Source organism: Crocodylus porosus, unplaced genomic scaffold (assembly GCF_001723895.1).
Source record: "Crocodylus porosus isolate Cpor-Errol unplaced genomic scaffold, CroPor_comp1, whole genome shotgun sequence".
In the NCBI taxonomy this organism is placed as follows: domain Eukaryota; kingdom Metazoa; phylum Chordata; order Crocodylia; family Crocodylidae; genus Crocodylus; species Crocodylus porosus.
This window is the reverse complement of record NW_017728943.1, coordinates 1,469,912-1,485,466: the sequence shown is the minus strand read 5'-3', so window position 1 is coordinate 1,485,466 and position 15,555 is coordinate 1,469,912. Positions and strand designations below refer to the sequence as shown.

The 15,555-nt window shown below is 45.2% G+C and overlaps 1 protein-coding gene across 7 annotated transcripts; it reads left to right on the top strand.

Moving 5' to 3' along the window:
• The first annotated feature begins 1,379 nt into the window (after positions 1-1,379).
• PHOSPHO1 (phosphoethanolamine/phosphocholine phosphatase) lies at positions 1,380-13,659 on the top strand. Of its 7 annotated transcripts, none has more exons than XM_019548411.1 (4): positions 1,380-1,525; positions 4,606-4,708; positions 9,136-9,255; positions 10,954-13,659. In XM_019548411.1, exons 3-4 carry the CDS (start codon positions 9,211-9,213, stop codon positions 11,713-11,715), a joined length of 807 nt encoding a protein of 268 aa, XP_019403956.1. In that variant the 5' UTR covers positions 1,380-1,525; positions 4,606-4,708; positions 9,136-9,210; the 3' UTR covers positions 11,716-13,659. The 7 variants fall into 7 exon arrangements, with proteins under 7 accessions (XP_019403956.1, XP_019403954.1, XP_019403959.1 ...); XM_019548409.1 differs by having other exon boundaries at positions 4,006-4,708; XM_019548412.1 differs by lacking the exon at positions 1,380-1,525 and adding an exon at positions 1,713-1,942.
• The last annotated feature ends 1,896 nt before the right edge of the window (positions 13,660-15,555 follow it).

Genomic DNA, 15,555 nt, shown 5'->3' with positions numbered 1-15,555 from the left:
CCAGGCTATTCTCTAGCTGTGGACAAATTATTTAACCAGAAAGAGTATATTTTTGTCCCTGTGGTCTCTAATTCTCCTGTGCATTTGTCAATGAGAAATGTTTTACTGTCATTTTAGAGAGAAGTTTGAACAGAAAAAGAAATCAGTTTAATCCCAAGGCAGAAATACAGTATGCCCAGTGAATCTCACTGACTTCTGCCTTTCATGTTTGGCTACCTTTGTAGGGAATGTGTGTGGTGGTTGTCCTAGTAAATAATATATGAAAAAGAAAAACGTGTAGCTCCTGTTTGTGGCTTCAAAGATGACACCAATGCCAGTATCTCATGCAGTATAGCACCAAAAGTCACATCCATGTTCTTGATAAGAAAGAGTTCATTCTTATCCAAATTGGCTCTTTTTTCCCCTTAGGAACACTTTTGCATCTCTGATCTAGTCTATAATGTACAAATGTACGCTGCCGCCTTTCCGTTTTCCCATCTTCCAGGCTAATAGCAAGGCTAAAGTTTCTTTTTTCTGTGCAGCCTCGGGTGATAAATATTTACTGTGTCCTTTTAACTTTTTCTGGATAGCACAGCCCAGGGGAAATGAGCAGCTTTTGGCTGGTGCAGCCTATTTGGGGATGCACAAAAAAACACAGCTGGGACACAGAGCCATTTCAAGACTAGCATTGAGGTGCAGTGATGGCTTCAAGGGCATGTGCTCAGTCTTCTCACAGTTGCTAATAAACGTACTAACCTTCCTTTTTAAAAAAAAAAAAAAACAACCTAAAGGTAGATGAGCAGAAGGAGATGCAGCATTGGTAAGAAACAGTGAGATTTTGGAAGGGCGGTGAGCAGATTTTGTAGTGTGCTGCTTTGCCGGAGTGAAAGCGCTAGTTCCTGCATGCCAAGATGTGCTATGGTGTGTGTGTGTGTGTGTGTAGCTGTGTCACACTGAGTTGCACACTGTCATACATTGTATGTGTGCCTGTGAGATACAGTGTGTGTTGCTGTCACTCATACAGTGGGGGGGGGGTTACCCTCAGACACTGTATGTGTAGCTGTCACTACTGAGTAGCTAAGATGCATGCTGCCACATTCTCTGTGCGTGTGCCTGTAAGACTCGCGCTCTGTGGGGGTGGGGGGGAGAGTCACACTCGGACAATGTAGCTGTGTCACTGTCACACCGAGTGGCTGAGATGCACGCTTTCACACCTGTGTTTGTGTGGCTCACGCCCGTGTGTGTATCCTTTCGCACGCACACGTGGGCAGGCTCCCTGGCCCCGAGCAGCGGTCCCGGGGGGGGGGGGGGTCTTCTCCGCTGCGGTCTCCGGTTCCCCTTGATCTGCGCCGGCGCCGCTGCCATTGGCTGCCGGGCGCTGACGTGCGGGGACTGCAGTTGTCCCGTGGAGCCGCGCCGGCTCCGCTCCCGGCTCTTTAAAGGGCCCCGGATCCGGGGCAGCCGCGGAGCCGCCGCAGGAGCCCGATGACCCCGGGCAGCCGCGGGCCCTGAGCCGGCTCGGACCGGGCGGCACCGGGCATCGCACGTGAGTCCGCGCCGCGGGCAGGCGGGGAGCCCAGAGGGAGGTGCAGGGGCATCTCGGGCGCGGCGGGCCAGGGCAGAGGGGACTGGTGCCGCAAGGGCTCCGAGGCGGAGGAAAGAGGACGGGGGGATGGAGGCGGGGGCCAGGCCAGCCCTCCGATCCCCGTAGGGGAAGCTGCCCCGCCGCCGGCGGGGTCTGGGCGCCCTCCCGGACTGTCCGCGAGGCTGGATTCCTTTCTCGTCCCTCTTGCTACCACCAGCACCCATGGGTGCCCGTGCTTAGCTCCCCAGTGTCCCACCTGGCCACCCCGCGGGCTCCTTTCTGGCTCGGCGTCCAGCTCCTCTGTCCTTCCTGTCTCCCCATTGCCTGCTGTCCCTGGTAAGAAACTGCAGCCAAATTAAGGTCTTCCTTCAGCCTGAGGTAAGGTAAGGACCCACGGTTTACTCCCTTTTGGGCACTATAAACAGGATATTAGCAGCCGGCTGTATCAAGGGAGCGTGCAACGCAGACTTTTATGCACAAGTTTTCTTTTATCTCATCCCCTGCAGCCCTTCCCCCACCCCTTCCCCCTGCGCACACGCACCTTGTTTGTTCATCCATGGGGCTTTCTGGGTCAGGCATTTCTGTGGGACTCCCACAAACCAGCTACCATCTGGCCTGGTTTTTATAAACGTTAATAGGTATTTCAGGCTGTACCAGATCTTTGAGAGGGAGACTAGCAAAGCATAGGCTATATTTAGTGGCTATAAATTAAAATCCATGTTGGCAATTGAGACAAAATAATAATAATTTTTAAAAAGCACAACTGAGAAAGGAAGGTTATTTTGCTGTATGTGGGCAAACGCGTGTTTTTAAATAGCCTTACAGATAGCATTGCCCTTGAAGGGCAAGGAACATGCCACTAAAAATTGAACCAACTTGACATATGCCTTCATTTCCCTGGGAGGCATCTACCACGTTCTGCCAAGAAATAAGCAGCATTAGACTTGATGGTAAATCAAACATGCTGCCATCTTCCTTGCCTCAGTATTTTTTGTTTGTTTTGTTGTTTTTTTAAAAAAAACAAGCAAACCCTGGCCTTGATTTAATATTTTGGTGGTTTACTACGTGTGAGACATCGTAAAAATTTAACACAATTATAAGCTGAGTTGACCTAGAGCTTGCAGCAAAGCTGTTTAACCCTCCAGCACTTGTCAGACCAGTATCTGCATTTGAGGATAGGTTTTGGGGTTTGAGCTAAACTGTGTGAACCTGGGGCATGATGTTTAAGTCTTATTATAAAGGACCAAAGTACAGCTAAATGAAGTAATGTCCAAGATTTTAAAACAAGGCATCTCAAACGAGGGCATTCATTCCTTGTAGATTAAGTAAAAAGTTTTCAGAGGTGCCCCCATTTACTTTCCATTTGACAATCCATCATTTGGTGCTTTTCCAAAAATAATCTGCTCTCTTCAAAAGTGCCACACGCGCTACTGCTTCTGCTATAGTTAATGGAAGCTGCTTGATATTCAGCCCTTGTGAAAATCAGACCTTTTACCGAAACTGGGATTTTCAAAAGTCCTGGAAGGACTTGAGAGCAGAAAGCCCATTGAATTTCAGTGAGACTTGTATTCCAAGATCATGTAGGTGCTTAAAAAAAATCTAACCCTAGCTCCATGTTTACATACTTAACAGTATTTAAAATAAATAAAAGTGCTTCCTAGGCCCTGTGTTCATGACTCATACACTTAAAAGAAACAGTGCCCACTTGAACAAAAAAATCTGGATGGTCACTTTTTGAATCTCCTATCCAACGAAGCAGCCTAGTGAGTGGAAAGATGGGGTTTTTTGCTCTGTCTGGGGACTAGTAAGTAGTCATCTTTCTTTTAATTTTGATCTTCTCTAGGCAGTATTTGAGAAAGCAGCTGGCTTAACAATAGATCAATAGCTGGTTCAGAATAAATAAGAGAAAAGTATGGCCTAACCACTAAAAGAATAGAAGAGCACTTCATAAGGCTATAAGAGTCAAAACTAGACAAGGAGAGTATGTGCATGAGAGACAGGGAAGGAGCACTGTTTGAGAGCTCCTGAGACAGGAGACTTTTAGCAGGGAACATTTAATCTCCGTCATCTCTCATTCAATGCTTTAGATGGACTCAAATAACCTCACTTCCCCTCCCTTGAGCAAAGTCACTTGCAAGTTGGGAAATGAGAGAAAGGTGAATCAAGTTTGATCTTCAAGGACCTGATCTCCCTGCATTTCATAAGCAGTCAGAAAATTTCTGCTGACGTTAATGGAAGCTTTTGGTTCCCAAAGGACCTACAAGCTCTGATCCTCTGTCTCCCAACATGTAGGAGATACAGAGTTTTGTTTATTCTTGCAGTATATTTTTATGACGCGAAGTAACCAAAATGTGAGAAATAGATTGTACAAGAACAGCATGACTCAGAGCCCCAGGAAACAATTGCACTAAAGTTCAGTGCTCTGCACTTTTTTTCCTTAGAAAAATGTTATATGGCCTCCTATGAGTCCAAAGTTCAGCAATTCAGGACTGAAATAAAGGGCTGATCTTACAAAGACATAAGCACACGAGTAAGCCCCATTCATGCTCTGTTTCATGTGATTCCTGCTAACTTGATCCTATAAAGATTTATGCATGACAGACTTGCAACTGCTGCTTTGAATAGTTAGTCGTGTGGTTAACCTGTTACAGGATTAAACCCCAAGTTAACAAAAAAAACCCCCACACGATGATACAGAATTCCTCCAGAATGTACTGTAACAGATATATAGAGATAGTCTAGATAAGAAATATTGCTGACAAACTGATTTCTGTCACTCCTTCAAGACCAGAGGAACCTGTAGAAAGGTTGGAGATTACACTCCTTTCTGCACTAAAGGAGGGGAAAAGTCAGGGTGTGAGTCTAAAGAAACTGCTGCCCTCTCCAAAAATGATCCTTCCTCTTTGGGAGACCACCCCAACCCCACCCTTCCTTCCACTGTCTTGCATTGTGAGCTTTGTCCAAATAAATTTTGTTTTAAAAACAGTATTTCATGCAATTAATAAGCAAACTTCTGTTCTATTTTCTGTTTCAACATTCAGGCTTTGAATAATGTTAGGAAGTACGGCCACTTTTATTTTATTTTGGAGGGACTACTTTTTTTACAGAAGGTGGAAGAACATCCACACAAGAAGCAGCCCTTAGGTGAGTCACCACAACGTATAAATAGCATTTCGGGAGAGCCTTTCCAAAGCTCTGTTCTTGTTAGAGCCAAAGAGTGGAACATCCTTAGGGAAAACTGGGAACATCTACTGAAGGCTTTTAATGGTTCTCACATATTGATCCAACGTGACATAGAGCGAGGTTCTTAGCGGGGCATTGTCCAGCAAAACAAGGGAACAAACTGGCCTAATGGTTAGAATAGAGGACAGGAAGACTAGAGACTTGGGATTCTGTTGTGTGGTCTTGAGCCAGTTAGTTATTTTTACCTCTACTTTCTTCTAACGGATAATATTCACTTGAGCTCATTGGTTAAAAATTGCAGTGCAAACACAGTCAGATACTCTTAGGTGCTCATTCCAAAAGAAAACCTTTCAATGTGCTGATCATGGCCTCGCAGACCTTCCGCATCTTTCTGTTTTTAACACTGTTGGTCTGTGTGACCAACAAGAGCTAGCAGCAAGAGCCATCTGTGTAAATTCTGTTCCAACCAAAACTCTAGTTTTAAATTTCTCAGTTGTGGGAAAAGGTGGGGAGTCCAACAGTGATGGAGAAACATGTTGTCTGGTTCAAGCACACTGTAATCTGGGAAGTAATTGATAGCTGTGGACAGCACTCTTTCTGTCTCTTCCTTGTGGTTAACCCCTCCCAAAATCTGGTTGCCTAGCAAATCTAAAACCAATGGCTCACGTGCCACGTATGCCTGCTTTGTACATGTGGCATTGCTGATTCATCCAAGGAACATTACACACGCTCCTTGGTTTACTGAATAGGTAAGTTTAGGAGAGAAAGAAGTGTGTCCTGTTACACTTTGTTTTTTCTCAGTGCTACTCTTCCTTCCTGGTCAGGAGCTGATTCAGCTTCTGACATGGATATTATCAAGTACCATCACAGTTCATTACTAGGTGCAATGAGTCAGTCACTCTCAAAAAATTGCGTGACTACAACCCTTCCCTCCACCCATTTCGGAAAGAGTCTGCTTTCATTAAGGAATGGATGAGCAAAGTTATCAGTACCCTGGGCTATTAAAATGATGGTATCTAATTTTAATATAGCAGATATCATCAGGCCATTTTACAAAGATGTTGAGTATTTGATGGGAAAAAATGAGGCACAGGAATGGAGGGGTGACTTGTTCAAAGTCACCCAGAAGACTGGAGGCAGGAATAAAGCCCAGGTCTTCTGATCCTTAGTCCAGTGCTCTTACCATTATACTTCCCTGCCTGTAATTCTTGCAAGGTTACACCTTATTCCTGCTTCCCTCCTCAACATCAAGAAGCTCATGCTGGATTCTGTTAAAATATGGTACTGGGCATATTTCTGAAATAGTGCTGGACAGAGACAGAAGAGGCATAGATCTTGTTGCTAGCATATGGAAGGGTCGTGTAATATACTCAGCAGCAAGTTGCCCAGTTAACTGCACAATGTTAATCCACCTTACATATTTTATAGAAATCAGCTAGGAGGTCACCCGTTTATCCCTCCCCCACATGACATCATTGCATATGATGTTCTTGGATATACCCTGCTGGGAATATGAAGTGGCAATAAATCTGGACCTCTACTTTCTCTCTCAGAGACCTTCTGTCTGTTGGGTCAGCAGGAGTGAGGTCTAGCAGTTATAAAAGAGGATATGGAAGTTATACTCTTGAGAGTTTTATTTTGGGGCCTCCCAGATTCACTATCTGACGCTGGCCCAAACCATTAGGCTCAGATTTTCAAAGATGCCTAAAAGAGTTGGTCTTGCCTCCCACTGAAGCTCAGTAGAACTGGGCATCTGATGCCTTTAAGCATTTTTTAAAATACTAGCCTAATCATACCTATGTCTCATTTGATCCTCTGTAAAATAAGGGATGACAGGTGCACACTTCCTCCGAGGTTGCATATCAAGACTGACTGATTCCCAAGTACCTATTCATCACAAGAAACAGGAGGTTTGCACATATGTACATTTTCATTGTGTAGATTTTGAAAAGAGTTGCTGAAATTCTATCATGGCCAGGAATTCCAAAGTAGTTCCATTGCACATAGTCTGTCTAGGGGGAGGTGAAGCTGGAAGATCAAGGACAAGGGGCTGGGTTTGGTTGTAGCCATGTTGGTCTAAGGACATAAATGTGCTTCTTTCATTTCTTGGAGCCTCAGAACAGCAGAGACTCACTATGCCTGAAGAAGGGTGGCTGTGCCCAAAAGCTTGCTGAGATCTTTTTTCCAACTACTCAGTTGGTTTAATAAAAGAAAGCACATCTACTCAAAGAACCTTTCCTGCCAAGGAGGAAAGGCAAAATGTTTCTCCTGAGATGGAAACAACTTTCAGTGGACCCTGTAGATAATCCTGTTGTGGGATCCAGTTGGAGAACAGAGTTCCAGACCCAATAATATTGATTTCAGATAAGGCAAAGAGTAAAAATTAAGTGATCAGATTGTTGACCTATTCATGGATTTTTTTTTCCCTATTCCATGAATAAGCCAACAGTATGTAACAGTGCATGACCCAAAGGCAGCACGGCTTTTTGAGATCCTCATGCACCAGACTTTAAATGTCTTGTCTTAGATATTTTTAACCTAATCACATCAGAGGGCCTGATCCGTTACCCTTTACTGATTTGAGCCAATGCTGAAATATTAGGCCTAGGAGGGTATTAGTCAAGTAAGTTTTTTGTTTGTTTGTTTTGGTTTTGTTTGTTTTGGTTTGGTTTTTTACCATACCAGTGTGGATTTCCCTGAGGTTTAGCATAATTAGTAATTGTTTTCTGTTGGAACTTGTTAAGAATTAGCATACTTTCTCTGAGCTTCCACGCTAGACTTAGACCAAAAGTTATTTTCCCTTCATAAAATACTTAGCCTTGCAAAGACTATTGTGGAAACTGCAAGTAGAATTTTGTGACTGGAAAGTTGATACCAGCTTCCACATAACAGCCAAGTGTGTACAAAAGTTTTTAAAGGGACACTGTCAACTTTACCATTCATTCTAAAGGAATATATAATTTCCTTATCTCTGTTGCCATTAACACATCATTAAAACTAAGCCCAATTTATAAAATGCAAATGACCTTTTCATGTATCTGGTGTTTACTTGTTATGCTTGTGTCTTCCTGAACAATGAATATCATTGTGGTTGGTTTCATTTTGTTTCCTTTTACCATAGCATTGAGGTTTCCTATGCTCCAAGGCAGCAATAGGCAACCTTTTCTGGCTGTGGGCCACAATGCGTGCCCCACCCCCCACCCCAGGTCAGAGGTGGTAGGATCTGCCTTCAGCTGGTGCTTCTCCCCACAGCAGCATGGGAAGAACGCCCACAGCCAAAACTCCCCGCACAGCCCAATGCTCTCAAAGCTCCACATCTTGGGTCAGATCCAATGGCTCTGTTGGCTGGATGCAGCCTGCAGGCCATAAGTTACCAGCCCCTGGTTCAGGGAAATTAAAAAAAAAAAAAAAAGTCATGTGTTTCTGGATATTATAATAGTTTATTCCTACCAACTTTTAGTTTGGAAATTTGATTTTTAGTTGACCACTTCTTTTAAATTTATACGTTAGATTTTTTCAGGTAACTTTTGTGTTCCAGGATTCTAGCAGGAACTACTTCAAAACAGCAGATTTAAACTGACCCACCCTCCCCACCTCATTGAATTGAAATAACCAAGATAGTAATGTCTGATTTTTCCCACAAGAGTTGGCTCCAAGCTGAAATTCCTCCCCGTCTATCTGTCAGTCCCTCTGATAAACTGTTGGGAGATTTTTCCAGCCATTCAACTGGCTTCAGTGGGAGAAGCCAGTCCTCAGCACAGGAAGTTCTGCATAAGTTTTAGTTGAAGCCTGTTTTTTGGAACCCTATTTAATTAATGGCCACAAGAGGTCAGCAGAATCCAGGACAAAGCAAATTCATTTCCTTGTCCAGAATGTTATGCTTGCTTGGTTATTCCCTTACCCAGGGCTTCTTCAAACAGGGCAGTCACTTGGCATTTCTGCTCCACAGTAGCTCTTTTAAAAAATGATTCTACTGAAAAATCAGGGCAGTTATACCAAAATAAAATCACTTTTAGTTTTTGGAATGGAGTGTCTACACGGGATTTATTCCACCATAGCTATGTTATGCTGGCTCATTTCATATAGGCAGGCCCTAAATCCTTGAAGTTGGTAAGGGACATCAGTTGTATTTAACAATCTTTCCCTGTCCATTCACCCCTTCCCACATACAGTAGTTCTTACTCTCTTGTTCTTGTTGCAGTGGGGAGTCAAATGTTTTAAGGTTTACAGCCAGGCTTAAAAAAAGTTGGTGTGTTCTCTGTGTAGCAGAAAAGAGAGGTCATTTTATTTAGAATTGGAGAAATCTGTTGCAGCTTGTAACACAGTACCCATAGGTGACAGTGGAGAAGCTAAGTGATCGTTAACCAAATTACCCTTGTGGTTTACAGCAATGAGACCAACTGAAAGGGAGCCTTAAACGGTAACATCAGGAAAAGCGGTGTTTGGCGAGTGATGTGCTAAAAATGAAAAGGTGCTTTGAGGGTGTTGGGCTGCGATGCCTGTTTAAGGTTAGTGCAATTCTCACATGTTTTGACCTTTGCACATCGATATCTCCTCTCTCTGGCTTATGAAGTGGCTGTTGTTAATAAGTGCACCTGTGTTGGTACTGTGCAGTCGTGCTGGGAATGGTAGCTGCAAAGCTGCCTCAGCTGATCTGCTTTCTGTGTATGTTCCAAGGCACTTCTACTAGTCTCTGGTGACAGAAATAGGGCCCTGATCCTACAAACCTCTCCAGACTGCCCCCTGTGCCCCTACAGAGCCTCAGTAAGGCCAATGGAAGTAAAGGGTTCTCCCTGCACTGAGGCACTTGCAGCATCAGGATGCTATTTTTCATTTGGCCCTTTAGGCACTGACAGACATGCAGCTACCCGCTCTAATTCATGGCACTTTACAGAAAGTACCATGCATTAAAACAATCCCCACCCACTCAACAGCTGTTTGCCGTTGGAGGGGGGAGGGAGGTGCTGTCTGCCTGAGTGGGGGTGGGGGGTGGCAGTCTGCTCACCCTGCCTCCAGCTCAGGCTGAATAAACCCCCAGCCCACAGCTCCCTCCCCCTCCCTTCCTGCAGACAGCAGCAGGGGCAGGGCTGAGCTATATCAGGCCAGCCCTGATAGCACACATTGATTGACAAAAGTTACCTAAGGCACTCTAATTTGAAGTGCCTTTGTCTGTTCCCTCATTAGGTGAGGGTTAATTTGTCCTGTGATCAGCCACTTCTAAAGTGTTCTGCAGCCATGCACGTGTGTCATGGCACAGCTGTAGAGCACTTTCAGGGGGCCAGTCACGCAACAGATGTCACTTCTGTCAGTGCCCTCAAGAGAAAACACAGCTCTGGGAAATGGAGGTGCGTTTTATCCTGCCTCACATGGCATCGGTGAAAATTTTAGTTACATTAAAATAGAAGGACCAGATGTTGCACACTTGTGCCAGCCTTTTCTGAAAGGCCATAAGGGGCTGCTTTTAGATAACTAAAGATAGAGATATCCACTATGGCCTAATTCCAGCTGGGTAGGAGTGTCAACAATTTGATGCCAACACAAAAATGGAAGGACTCGGGTGAATCAGACCTGGAATTTGAAGAAGGTGGATGCTGCCTGGGCAATTGAGAGCAGAATTGGATTTGCAGAATCACACCCCAGTGTAATTTTTGTGCCAAGAAGAATATAACTTGGCTTTGAAAGCCCTGGGTGAGTCTCTAGATCTGGTAAATATAGGGGGACCCCATGCAACCCATTTCAGTTGTAACTAAGCACACTGACAGGGACTTTTTGGGAAGCAAGCAAACATAGGTCACCTAGGAGGCCACTTTCAGAGCAAAAATATTGCCCTACAGTTGCATTGTCTTAACTGGGTCCTCTTGTGAGCATGAGGACAGCACGTAGGTTAGTAGTGACTGTCTTGGCTGCAGTAACGTCCTAGATTAACAGGGGCAAAATTATCTCTTTACCAAAGGGATAAACTTCTTAAAGTCAGGGTTAAGATATCAGGAAGAGATTAAGTCCCTTCTACCTAGGACAGAGAGATACAGAGAGAGGCAGACACTAGTGACTTATCTAAATAGCATTACTTTGCAGAGTTGCCAGCCTCTATTATCAATCTCACTGTTGCATTTATTGTCCTTATAGCACCAGGGTGTCTGAAGTTCAAGTGCCATCCCCCACCCTGTTCTTGAGTAATTCATGTATTCTGTTCTTTCAACTCACAGGGCGTCAGCATGGCGGCCCCCAGGCCTGCAAAACACCTCCTCATCTTTGACTTCGATGAGACAATCGTCAACGAGAACAGTGATGACTCAGTCATAAGGGCTGCTCCTGGACAAGAGCTCCCAGAACACATCCGCCAAACCTTCCAGGAAGGCTTCTACAACGAGTATATGCAGCGGGTCTTCGAATACATGGGAGACCGAGGGGTCAAGATGCTGGACTTTAAGACAGTCTATGAAAACATCCCCCTATCGCCTGGGATGCTGGAGCTTTTCCAGTTCCTCTCCAAGAATCAAGACCAGTTTGAGATCATTCTCATCTCTGATGCCAACATGTTTGGCATTGAATGTGCTTTGAGAGAGGCAGGCTGCTACTCTCTGTTCCGCAAAATCTTTAGCAATCCCTCTGGCTTTGACAAGAGGGGCTACCTCACTCTGGGGCCCTATCACTCTCACAAGTGCCTCCAATGCCCAGCAAACATGTGCAAGCGCAAAATCCTCACTGAATACCTGTCTGAAAGAGCCCAGGAAGGGGTGGAGTTTGAGAAGGCTTTTTATGTTGGGGATGGGGCCAATGACTTCTGTCCCTCCATGGCCCTGACTTCAACAGATGTTGCTTTCCCACGGAAAGGCTACCCCATGCACAAGATGTATCAGGAGATGGAGAAAAAGCAACCTGGAGTCTTCCAGGCCACTGTAGTTCCTTGGTACTCAGCTGTGGAAGTTTGCCAGCATCTTCAGGAGTTTCTCAAGAAGAAACGCTGAGAAGGGCTCGTTGGTATTAAAAAAAAGAAAAAAAAAAGAAAAAAAGGCTCTTGCTGTCCTGGAGGCAGCACCAAGGAGCAGGCAGGAAAAAGAGGGAAGCTCTCAGAAGCATCTTATTCCTCAATAGCTAAGCTGATGCCATATCTAGCTTTGCAGAGTTGGACTCAGCTTCTGGAATTCTTATCCTCCCTCTGCTTTTTTCTTTCTTTCTAAGAAGTACTTTCTCTGGGTTCCCACTTCTCCCCTCCCATGATCTTGACATGAGGTCTTCTCTATGCAGTTAGCAAATCCATGCAGAAGGACAGGCATGTTGGCAGATCAATTTATTTTTGCTTTCACGTTGAATTCACTTAAAATGATTCTATTTAAAAAAAAAAAAAAAAAAAGATTCACCAACCAACTTGCTCTCACAAGGGCCAAAGTGTATGCATGCTTCCATTAGCTCCAAAATAGAGGTCACCTGACCCACAACTCTATCAAAACAGTTGGGACTGCCTACAGCATTACTCTTTTATCATCATCTTTAATGCCTCTCTCTACATGCCCCCTAGATGAAACTGAAAGCTGCTTACAGTTGGCTGAGTATTGACCCAATAATTCCGGGGGGGTCCTTGCCTCTTCAGGAGGACAGTGAAAGTCTCATCTAGTGCAGCTTATGCTGCTGATATCTCATTGTGAGCACTCTCCCCCTGGGCTTGGGTTGCCACCGGCCTACCCCAAACCCTCCATTCATTGGCCTCTGTAGGAGGAGGGCGTGGACATGGGATTTGGTTCAGGCTGTGGGGTTTGGAGAACGCTATTCATTTAAGTTTTCACTTGAAGGTTGCTCACTGGAACACATTCCTAACCAGACAAGAGCAACATGAGTTAAGCATTTAAATTGCCTCTTGAAAACCTTCCTCTTCCAGTTCCCATTCTCAAGCCTTTCCCTAGAGTAGCACAAGCTGCTCATGGAGCCCTTAGATTAAAACCCTATGCCTGCATTTTACTTTCATTTCTGGGATCACTTTCTCCTCCAGAGCCAAGTCTACCCTGATTGTCTCATGAGACATACTCTTCTATAGTTATATTAAGCACAACACCAAGTGGCCCACCTCCAAAGACTTTGAGCCAGAGCTGTTTTCCAGAGCATATGCTCCTCATCTGCATTCACTTTCCTGGTATCAGGTCACATCTAGGCTCACACTCAATCCCAGAAATGTGTTTGCTGAGCTTGCCTGAGTGCTGTCCTGCCTGAATTGCACTTCAACAGCCGTCCTTTACAGCAGTTCAGCAAAGGCGGTTTGAGATCTGCAGCTGATGAGAGATCTGTCTCCACAAGCTAAGTGCTGGTTCCTGTGGGTGTTGGAGCAGCAGTTCTGTGTCATAGACAAATCACAACATCCTTGTTGTTATAGCAGGGCTGAACCAGTTTCCTGGCCTGATCCTGAGAGGTGCTGAAACTCCCATTGATTTCAGTTGGAGGTATGGTGCTTAGTGCCCCTTTGGGGTTAGGCTGCTAGAGGATAAAAACCTCTCTCCACTTCCCATTCCAGAGTTCTGTCCCAGGCAATTGCAGTATTAATTGTCCCCTATGATTGCACTCTGCAGGGGTACCCACTCTGTTTGCTGGCCTCTTATCCTGGCTTTTCCTGGACTGATTGTAGCATTAACTGCCCCCAATGGTGGCATCTACAGGGATGACTGCAATCTGTCTACTCCAAAGTATTTCCCTCCTGCAGTTGCTCTGCACAGTAAGAAATTAACCAAAGCAGCCCCAGCTTTTGCTCTCCCACCCTTTGTGGGTCCCCCACCTCCACCATTTGTTCTTTCTCTTCTGCTCCATCCAGTCACATGGAACTGAAAGCCATGGACATTTTAGAAACTCCGTATCGATGCTGGGTGCAACATGTTTGTCTGGAATTTCATGTGCATGTTATGGTGGACATTTAAATGACTTTTTTTTCCCTCTTGTCCCTCATTATCTTAAATATATATATACATATTTATATATATAACTATCCATATATGTGTGTGTGTATATATATGCACCAGGGAGCATACAACTATTGTGGTTTCACTTTCTCAGCTTGCACTCATGGCTGCTGAAAGCGCAGGGTTGTGGCTTGCAGATAAAACCACTTGTCCAGCCTGTGAGCCCTCCCCATGAAACCAGTGATCTTTGAATAGATGCCTGCCTTGAGGTTTTTGTGCGCGTGTGTGTGTGTGTGTGTGTGTGTTTCTCTGCAGGGACTCAGCATCTCAGCATGTTTTCATCCAGGGATGAGCTTCCCTGTGGAGCAGCTGCTAACATGTCTCTGAGTTACAGACAATAGAGGGCAGTAAGTGATCTGGGTGTTTTGTCTAATGGGACAGCTGAGCTGGGTAAATTGATCATTACTTGCAACTGAGACTGAGAAACCTGCAATTTGTTGGTGTGAAGTGAAAAGGGAGAGGTGGAAGTGAACCACCAGGTTCTACAGATAGAAATCAGAATAAAATAGGTTTAGGAAAAGCCCTGGCAGCAAACAGTATCAACTATGATGGGGTATACCACTGCACATTAGGCCTGTGCAAAGCAGGTAGTATTTGCTTCGGGTTCAGATTTGGCCAGTTCATTGGACAGTGATTCAATTTGGTGATTCGAAAAGCTGTCCTGAATCGATCCGGCCACTGCCAAATCAGCCAAATCTCCAAATCTGATAGGCCCCATCCTCTGCCTGCTCTCCCAGCCCAGTCAATGGCTGCCTTGCTTGGCCCTAGCTCCCAGCTCTTAAAAAAAACCCATAGCCACCAGCTGCTACCAGGCAGAGGGCAATCCCCACTACCCCCCACTGCCCTGTGCTGTATGGGGAGCTCTGCCACGAGCCCCCAGGAGCCCAGAGGCCACTGCAGCAGTCAGTGAATGGGGCCTTTTTTTTTTAAAAAGCCCCAGGAGCTGGGGCAGCCATGGGGGCACTGGGAGAGTGGGCAGGGGTCAGGGGGAGCAGAGGGAGCAGGCAGGGGATGGAAAACCAGATCTCCAAGTCGAATCAGCACCTGAAGCTTCGCACAGCCTTACTGCACACTGGTGTGCATGTTGGGATTGGAAGTCAGTGACATAGGTGTGGGTGAGCAGTCTTCATGGCTCCTGTGCTCCTGCCCCTTTGGGCTTCTCCATGAGTATGGCCTGAGGGAGGGGAGCCAGGTCCATCCATCTTACCATGATTTTACCCTTCTTACTAAATCTCAGTTGGCTCATCCCCCTGTGAAATGGGTTTACTACAGAAGTGTAATGGTGAATGGAAGGGCATAGGTGTGTGTTTGCAGTGGGACCTGTTTGCCTACATTAGGTGCTAAAGGGACAGTTTGAGATTGTAACTGCTGCCTGCATCCACTGGCTTTCCCTGTAGACTCTGACTCCGTGGGATGATGATCAATCAGAAATCTACCCCACAGCCACCCAGCTGTCATCAAGGGGGCTGAGTGCCTTATTTGACTGAGGAGAAGGAAAAGCATTATAGGTTACAGTTATAATGTAACTGGTCATCTGTAATCTGGATGGATTTTCCTGTTGTCAAATCAGCCACAGCTTGCACTTCCCTTTGTTTTTCTTTCACATCCCTAGTTTTTTGAAGCAAACATCTTGTTAATTTCTCATTTGCTTATGGACCATGGTTGCAAATAAAACAGGACCGTGGGGAAGCAACTGTGTAGGGCTGTGCTTATGAGTAATGGCTTTGGCAGCAGATGAAACAGCTGGCTATTTAGAAGGCTACTTCATCTTTTGAGGTGGAGGTAATGGATGGTGCTTCTGTGTTACACTTGACTGCAATCTGAGGACCTACATGGTCCAAAATAATCATCAGTTGTATGTTTGTC